General features: G+C 44.0%; 1 protein-coding gene across 1 annotated transcript in view; it reads left to right on the top strand.

The window, feature by feature from the left end:
- LOC122564715 overlaps positions 1-9,487 on the top strand; it is a 155,439-nt gene that overhangs the window by 115,291 nt on the left and 30,661 nt on the right. Inside the window, exon 9 of the mRNA XM_043719838.1 lies at positions 3,246-3,323. Within this exon, the coding sequence (XP_043575773.1) occupies positions 3,246-3,323 (78 nt within the window). The remainder of the gene's footprint in view (positions 1-3,245; positions 3,324-9,487) is intronic.

Here is a 9,487-nt window from a genome sequence, read left to right as displayed (position 1 = left end):
GAGGAGGACAAACCTCAAATCCCAGTTCCACATATGACAAGACAGTGACAATGACATTTATACATTAGACAATACCGTTACATACAAAAGTGCAGACAATACAAGCCCAGCAAGCCCCCGCCCCTCCGACACTCCAGTTCTTATCTCTCAGCCAAGGCTTCCTGATTGGAGCAGATTAATTGCTCTAATCAGGAAACTCATATTCTATGAGGTCCACCTGGCTGATCTCATTATAGTCCCTACAATCCTCCCACTCTGAGTCTAAGGACACAGGCCAGTTCTTTTTTTGTAGGTCCTCCAGGGGCATTTTAGCATCAGGTCAGATTCCTCCCAATCTGCCTCTAATAGCTGGCCTATTGCAGCCAGAAAGTCTTAGAAGAAATTCATTTTGTTCTTCAGGTGGCAAAGGCATCAAGCTGGTGACATCTGCCATGTCCATCTTAGAGTCCAAGATATCTTCAATGCTTAATGGAGAGGGAAAACCCATAGGTTCCAGAACAATTGGAAAGATCAACAAGCCAGCATGTTTTGCTTGTGTCGTTTGCAAATTTGCAGTTTTCAAATGGTTCACATGCTTGTCCAAGACTAACCCAAACTTATTACATCACTGGACCTGACCTTGGGTTGACCGTGCCTCTTACACATGCAGGGCTATCCCATGGTTCCTACACCAAACTTCGTCCGCTGAAGTAAACTGTCTCTCCCGCTTAGCAGAGTCTTGTGTCTGGCATTGGTGTTCCTGATGCCGTTTCATCCTTCACCCCAGATCCAAGAAGATCAGATTCAACCTGGTGTGGATTCTTCTTCCCATTAGCAACTCTCTATGCTACCCCTGTAGTTGCATGAGGGGTGGTCTTAAAATCAAATAGGAACTGGCACAGTTTGGTATCTAGTGAAATTGTAGGTTGTTTCTTTAAGCCTGCCTTCAAAGTTTGGACTGTTCTTTCTTTCAGACTTTTGAATGATGGATGTTATAGAGCTGTCCTTGTATGTCGAACACCATTCGGCTTTAGAAAATACTCAAATTCCCTGCTGGTAAATGATGGCCTGTATCCTGTGACTAACACTTCCAAGTGTTCATGTATTACAAAAGATGCACACAGTTTTTCTATTTTGGCCATGTTTGACAAGTGAACTCTATGCACGTCCAGCCACTTTGAGTGGGTGTCCACAGTGACCAAGAACACTGAGCCCATGAAAAGACTTGCATAGTTGACATGTAACTGAGTCCAGAGTTTCACCGGCCAATCCCATGACTGTAGTGGAACTGCTGGCCATGATTCTGGGTTCTGCCCCACCAACTCAGCTATGTCTGCATCCAGTCCTGTCCACCAGGCATAACTCCTTGCCAGCATCTTTATTTTAGAAACTCCTGGATGACCCTGGTGGTGTTCAGTCGGTATCTGGTAGCGACCTTTGCTCTTGATAATCATACTTGCTCTCCACAATAATATGCCATCCTCTACTCTGAACTGGTCTTTCCAGGTCCAAAAAGATTTCAGTTCTGATTGTGACGGCCCTTTGGTTTTGTCCATGACCACCAGCTGTTTCAATTTTTCCAAGACTGGATCTTTCTGCATCCAAAGCTGTGACTGGAAGTATGTCCAGAAAATTTAAAACCATTGCAGATTCTTCCAGTGGCAGTGGTTATCTGCCAGTGGGAGGCAGTTCAATGCATCTACATGGTTATCTGCCAGTGGGAGGCAGTTCAATGCATCTACATTTGCTACTTGGCCTCCTGAATGGTTTGAGCAGAGAGTGTTCAGCAGGAGAAGATAAAAGGTAGGGAGGAGGGACTTGGAGGAGGGGCGTTTACCTCTTTCCACCTATCACATTTCCAACGCCCCTCCTCCATGTCCCTCCTCCCTACCTTTTATCTTCTCCTGCTGAACACTCTCTGCTCATTCCTGAAGAAGGGCCTGTGCCCGAAACGTCAAATCTCCTGTTCCCTGGATGCTGCCTGACCTGCTGTGCTGTTCCAGCAATAAAGTTTCAACTTTGATCTCCAGCATCTGCAGACCTCACTTTCTCCTCCTGAATGGTTTTCCAACTTGTAACTAATCACACTTGGTATAAGAGCCTACTGCTGAATTTGGCCTGGAGCTGTGGGTGGCACAGGCTTGTCCACTTTAAGTAAATCTAGCAAGGGTTTGTGGTCCAATATTACTACATGAAGGAATTGGTGTAATTTCCTGACTCCAAAAATGACCACCAAGTCTTTCTTCTCTAGCCAAACTCTTAAATGCATACGCTATTAGGCATTCTTCTCCGTTGGGCCTTTTTTGAGCTAATACTACCTCAATGCTATATAGAGAGGCATCGCATGTCTATTCCAGATCTCACTTGGGATCATAATGTGCCAACAGCTTAGAGGATGGTAGTTGTTTCTTCACTTTCCTGAAAGCTATGGCTTGACTATGGAACTACTTCCGAGGCTGACCGCTTAACAGTTAATGCAAAAGAGCCAGGATGGAGGCCAGGTTATGTATGCACTTACCTTAATAATTCACCAGCCCAAGAAAAGACCTAAGCTCCAGTACAGACGTGGCAGCTGGGACACCTTTGATTGCCCTCACTTTATTTTCCAATGGGTGTAACCCAGTCTTGCTGACTCTGTAGCCCAAGTAGGTCACTTGGGGTGCCTGGAAAACACTTTCTTCCTTTCTAAGGTATATGTCCTCCTTGGAGAAACTATGTCTTTTCTGGTGCATAGGTCAATGCCAGGTGATCCATCCAGTTTCATTTTTTGACACTTTGTAGCAATTGGTACAACTGAGTAGCTTGCTGGGCCATTTCAGAGTGTAATTGACAGTCAACCACATTCCTGTGGATCTGGAGTCATATGTATGCTAACCAGATGAAGAAGGCAGATTTCTTCCCTGAAGGGCATTAGTGAACCAGATAGGTTTTCCAACAATCAACAAATTGCCATGACGGGATTCAAACCCAGGTCCCTAGAACATTAACTGAGTTTCTGGATTAATACTCTAGCGATAATACCACAAGGCCATTGCCTTCCCTAGGCAATGCAATAATTTTACAGGGAAGTTTTCTCAAATCCACATTCAGAAACTCCAAACTTGTACACAAAAGAATATTGTCACCATCCACATCAGTTTTAAAAGCTATCAGAACAGTGAAGAAGTCTGACATCCTGCTTTTCTGCAATTCTTCTGAATATACAGTAAGTATAAAAAGGCTTGTAATGTACAAAATACTGGAGCATTTTTTCTTATCTTCTTTAGACATAGATCTCAAGATGGCTACAACAACAGAATGCTGAAAGAATTGTGCCATTTTAATAGATCACAAATGTTTTCAGAGTAAGTTGAGTGAGTCTTTTACTTTCTGTGTGATTAAAGTTCTTCTGGTGGTACATTGTAAAGTTCTTACACAGAAAAAGTTGTTAACCCATTTGATGAAAGTGCATTTGGCAGAATAAGGTAGATTGTAAGATGTAGGGGTGTTGAGAAATACAAAGTGAGCTACTGGACTATTATGTCAAACAGAATCAAAATGTGTGGTGCTGGAAAAGCAAATCAGGTCAGGCAGCATCATGTCACCATTCCTGATGAAGGACTTATGTCCAAAGCATCGACTCTCACGCTCCTTGGATGCTGCCTGACCTCTGTGCATTTCCAGCACCACACGTTTTGACTCTGATCTCTAGTATCTGCAGTCCTCACGTTCTCCTATTCTGTTAACAACCAACCATTAACAGAATTTTTAAGGTCTATATTTTTAGATTGTAAAGGGCAGCTAAGTACTATAACTTTAATATCCCTTGGCTTTTTCACAATGTTGGTAAAGCTTGAGTTGGGGAACTTTACCCACCCATCGCTCATACAGTATTGCAGCTCCTAAGTCCCTGAGGAAGGTAACAAATTGCCAAGTTTTTAAACAGCAAGTAAAAGTGACAGCAGTTTCCTGAAGAGGGCTGGAAAGAAAGCAATTGCTGTGTTGCCAACAATCCAAAGGCATGTCATTAGCCTCCAGCTCAATATCACCCTGACTTCCACCAGTCCTCCACTGTCAATGACCCCAACTGTGAATACCTCCATCACGACTAAGGTCCACCTGTGCCCTGCACACCAGCTTGCATCCCCAAATCTAATTACAACTGAATGCTCTCTGATCTAAGAACGCTGGTGAAGAATATGGGAGAGTGATGTGACTCTGCAGGCAATGAGATATCATCCTCTTCCTCAGAAACGAGTGACTGTAGGTCAGACACCCTGCTGTCTGTTTGCAGGGCAAGCAGGAGAGAAAAATATGGTTTACCCATGTGCTATTTCAACCACTGATATTATGGAATTCTATACGTTCAATAATGAACACTCAAAAACATGTGCTACATGCTTTGAAAACCTCTGCATTCAACCACTCATCTCGAGTCCTCTCGAATGCCTTCTTCACCACTCTGTCTACCTGTGATTCCCAGTGGTCCTGCAGTGGTCTTCAAAAGTCCTTGACGTTATGGGCTGACTTCTGCTACAATTAGAGATGAATACTATTGTTCTCTTCAAATAGACAATTCGGTGCCAGAGGTAAGCATTAATCTTGGAGTCAAAGATACAGTCATAGTTTCATACAGCATGGAAACAGACCTCTTGGTCCAACTCGTCTGTGCTGACCAGATATCCCAATCTGATCTTATCCCATTGGCCAGCATTTGGCCCATAGCCCTCTAAACCCTTCCTTTTCATATACCCATTCAGATGCCTTTTAAATGGTATAATTGTACTCATCTCCACCACTTCCTCTGGCACCTTGTTTCATACACGCCACCACTTCTGTGTGAAAAGGTTACCCCTCAGGTCTTTTTTAAATCTTTTCCCTCTCACCTTAAATCTATGCCTCCACCCTAAGAAATTATCTTAGCTGTTCACCCCCTCCATACCCTTCATGATTTTAGAAACCCCTAAAGTCTCTCCTCAGCTGCTCAACACTCCAGGGAAAAAAAACCCAGTCTATTCAGCCTCTCCTTATAACTGAAACATTCCAGTCCCAGCAACATCCTGTAACTCTTTTCTATACCTTTCAAGTTTAACAAAATCATTCCTAGAGAAGGGAGACCAGAATTGTACACAGTGTTCTAAAAGTGGCCTCACCAATGTCCCGTACAGCTGCAACACGACATCCCAACTCCCACACTCAGTGCTATGACCAATGAAGGCAAGCATGCCAAATGCCTTCTTCACCCCTCTGTCTACCTGTGATTCCACTTTAAGGAACTAAGCACTTGCACTTCTAGGTCTGTTTGTTAGGCAACCCTCCCCAGGGCCCGACTGTGTAACTCCTGCCATGGTTTGCCTTACCAAAATGCAACACCTCACATTTATCTAAATTAAACTCCTTCTGCCACTCCTTGGCCCATTAGTCCACCTGGTCAAGGTCCTTTTGTCCTGATAAAATTTTCTTCATTGCCGACTCCATCACCTATTTTAGTGTCATCTGTAAATTTAAATAATCATGCCTCCTATATTCACACCCAAGTCATTTATATAAATGATGAAAAACAGCACCAATCCCTATGGCACACCGCTAGTCTCAGGCTTCCAAAAACAACTCTCTACACCATCCTCTGTCTCCTCCCTTCAGTTGTATTCAGTTCTCTAGCTCCCCTTGGATCCCATGGGATCGAACCTTACTAACCAGTTTACCATGCAAAACCTTGTCAAATGCTTGAAGTCCGTGGAGGCAACATCCACTGCTCGTTCTTCAATGTTCTTTGTCACCTCTTCAAAAGACTCAATTGTTACTGAGAAATGATTCCCCATGCACAAAGCTATGTTGACTATCCCTAATCAGTCCTTGTCTTTCCAAATGCATATAAATCCTGTCCCTCAGAATCCACTCTGCTGGCTTAAGGCCCACTGGCCTTCAGTTCTCCGACTTTCCTTAAATAATGCCTTTCTTAAATAATTGTACCACATGAGCCAACCTCCAGTTATACAGCACCTCACCTGTGGCTGTCGATGATACAAGTTTCTCAGCAAGGGATCCAGTAATGTCTTTTCTAGCTTCCCACAAAGTTCTGGGAACTCCTGATCAGGTCCTGGGGATTTACCTTTATGCATTTAGGACCTTGAGCACTTCTTCTGTAATAAGAGCTCCTTTCAATGTATCGCTATTTATTTCCCCACGGTCCCTAACTTCCATGTCCTTCTCAACAGTAAATGCTGATGTGAAATATTAGTTTAGTGGTTCCACACATAGACAGCCATTTGATTGGAGAAAACAGATCTCATCTACATGTTGATACTTGAGTGACCTTGACAGGGTCAGCCACCAAAGACAGGTGCCTCTTACTGAGTGAATTCATGCCTATTACTGGATTAGCTGTTGCCTGACCCTATTACTGTGAGTTGAATGGTCACTGTATCATAAGCAAACTGTCCCTCTTTGCACTGCCACGTGAAAGGCCCAAAGCAAGAAGATATGGCATACTCTTAACAGATAGAATAACATCATTAATGAGCTTCCAGTACTGGATTCGGATTCTGGGGTGAGAGTTACAGCTGCTGACCTCTTCTGCAATCTCTGTACAAGTTGCTTCATCAGTTGGGCTGGTGTCCTCCTCTTGACCTTTGAAAGGGCTTCTATCATCTTAACCTAGAGCAAAAGCTGCAAGTGGCATCACTGAAAACTGTTGGACCACCCAGACTATTGCTTCTGCCATTCCTAATGCCTTTTTCCTTCCTCTAAGGGTTTCCAGGCAGCCACTTTTGTATTCAATTGCTGTCAGCTCTTTAAATATTGTATTACATAATGCCACCCCGCCATCTTTCAGCTTGAATGGTCTACCATGCACTTTTCAACTGTTAGTTGCTGGAATGACAACATCAAAACCAACACCTTTGCTATAAAATCCAGACTGGTGGTTCTCTCCTCAAAGTTTTACCAGTGCATAAAACTGCATTACATTCATACCTACATATTCCTATGCTTTTACAAAATGACTTGCAGAGAACCAAGGGTGTTTATAAGAATATAACTTTGAACCTAGAATCTGTGATTGAATTTCTCTTGCAAGTCTGATGTGCGTGCATTCTTCCCTGTGACATAATCTTTCTAGTACGTGTACCTGTTTTTATCATCTGGAAGATAAACTTAAGATATTTGCCTTTATGTAATGCTAGAAAGCATATTCCAGGAAGGATTGACACACATTGCACTCAACATCTCTGATATTTCCTGCAATATGTCTATGATAATGTTATTGCCCCATTCGGCAATGAAGTCTTCATCGAAGTCTTCATCGAAGTCTTCATCGAAGTCTTCATCGAAGTCCTCTACAGCAGAGCCAGCAACCTCTCCCACAGTCAAATTAGAGCACTTGTGATGTCTTGTCCCACTGCCCCAGCTCCTTCAGTGAGTCATCACATGGAGGTGCCTTCCCTCAGACCTTTAAGGTCAATAGTTGTCTTGTCCACGATAGGCTATACCATGCACTTCTGTGAGGCCCATGACTTCACTGTTTGAAATAATGGTATATGAAAATGAAAGGCTGTCTAGGGAGCTAGTCCTTTCTCTTTCATATTTAGTACTAATATCATTAAATCACAGATGAAAACTTTCTGTAAAAGCAAAATACTTGGTGTGTGTAAATAAGAGTGTGTACGTATGTGTAAAAGAGAGAATGAATGTCAGAGGGGCTCTGTGTTCCCAGGAGGAGAAACAACATGTTATAAGGAGAGCAGTTGAGACAGAGAGATGTCTTTCCACCCTGCTGCACAAACAGTAGCTCCCTAAGGATTGCAGTAAAGATGGCAAATGGAGTGCCTGGATCCAGGGGCATAGGTGAGAGATTGTGAGTGAGAGAGAGTGAATATCATCATCCTAAAATGCATCAGGTAAATTATTGACGACAAAATAGAAAATCAAGATGTCTGCTTCCTACCCACCATTACTAAGCAGGAAGGCCTAAACTGGACTTGCATGTCACACAACCAATTGAAGCCTTTAACTGGTCAATTCAAGGCCTGTATCTGCCTGAGTCAGAATTAGTTCTGCTGCAGATGGCTGAGAAAGAATGGGCATACCCGATTGCTGAACAAATGAGGGCAGGCTGACTGTTCGGGGAAGGATGTTGCTACCTTGATCTGCATAGTACTGTGCCAGACTGAAGGACAAGATCTGGTGCAGGGCATAGCTGCTATGAGCCACCTCCTACCGTCACTTCTGATCCTTTGCCTCCTTCTCTCCATGGTCCCCAATCTCAGAAACCTCATCTAAACAGTACCTATCTTTCAGGTAGTGATGATCAGTTTGGAAATCCTCAGGGTGGGAGTCAACAGTGTGTGTTCTCTGCAGTGCTGCTGAGTTCTAGAGTTTTCAGTCTTTGCCTGGGAGCTTCAGATGGGTCCCAGGAATGTCATATGAGGAGCAGTTGAGGACTCAGGGTTTGTACTCGATGGAGTTTAGAAGGATGGAGGGGGGGGGGGATATCATTGAAACTTAGAGAATACTGAGAAACTTGGATAGAGATTTTTCCACTATTAGGAGAGGCTAGGACCTGAGGGCACAGTCTGAGAGTGACAATATTGAGGACTTTCTTCAGCCAGAGGATAGTGAATTTGTGGAGCTCATTGCCACAAAATGTTGTGGAGACCCTAGTCATTGAGTGTATTTAAGGCAGACATAGATAGGTTCTTGATTAGGGGATCAAAGGTTACGTGTGAAAGGCAGGAGAAAGGGGTTGAGAAGCATACAAGCTATGATTGAATGTGAAGCAGACTCATTTGGCCAAATGGTTTAATTCTTCTGTTATATTTTATGGTCGTACGGTCTTCTTGCTCCAGTATCCTAATTCCACCAGAAAGTGCAGCTGAAGAATCACCTCCCTGATGGCCCAAAGGATGTGGTGGGCTTTCTTACCTCAGTAGGTTGCAGGTTTCACTTCTGGAAATTCTTTCACTTTTGGGAAAATCCTTGCCTGTGGATGTGCAGGAGAGAGGAGACAGTGTGTGTAGGAGAGAGAGAGGAGACAGTGTGTGTAGGAGAGAGAGAGGAGACAGTGTGTGTAGGAGAGAGAGAGAGGAGACAGTGTGTGTAGGAGAGAGAGAGAGGAGACAGTGTGTGTAGGAGAGAGAGAGAAGAGAGAGGAGACAGTGTGTGTAGGAGAGAGAGGAGAGAGAGAGGAGACAGTGTGTGTAGGAGAGAGAGGAGAGAGAGAGGAGACAGTGTGTGTAGGAGAGAGAGGAGAGAGAGAGGAGACAGTGTGTGTAGGAGAGAGAGGAGAGAGAGAGGAGACAGTGTGTGTAGGAGAGAGAGGAGAGAGAGAGGAGACAGTGTGTGTAGGAGAGAGAGGAGAGAGAGAGGAGACAGTGTGTGTAGGAGAGAGAGGAGAGAGAGAGGAGACAGTGTGTGTAGGAGAGAGAGGAGAGAGAGAGGAGACAGTGTGTGTAGGAGAGAGAGGAGAGAGAGAGGAGACAGTGTGTGTAGGAGAGAGAGAGAGGAGACAGTGTGTGTAGGAGAGAGAGAG

The sequence above is a fragment of the Chiloscyllium plagiosum genome, chromosome 30 (assembly GCF_004010195.1).
Source record: "Chiloscyllium plagiosum isolate BGI_BamShark_2017 chromosome 30, ASM401019v2, whole genome shotgun sequence".
NCBI classification, from domain to species: domain Eukaryota; kingdom Metazoa; phylum Chordata; class Chondrichthyes; order Orectolobiformes; family Hemiscylliidae; genus Chiloscyllium; species Chiloscyllium plagiosum.
Note: the sequence above shows the minus strand (reverse complement) of the source record. Positions and strands in the feature narration are given on the sequence as shown.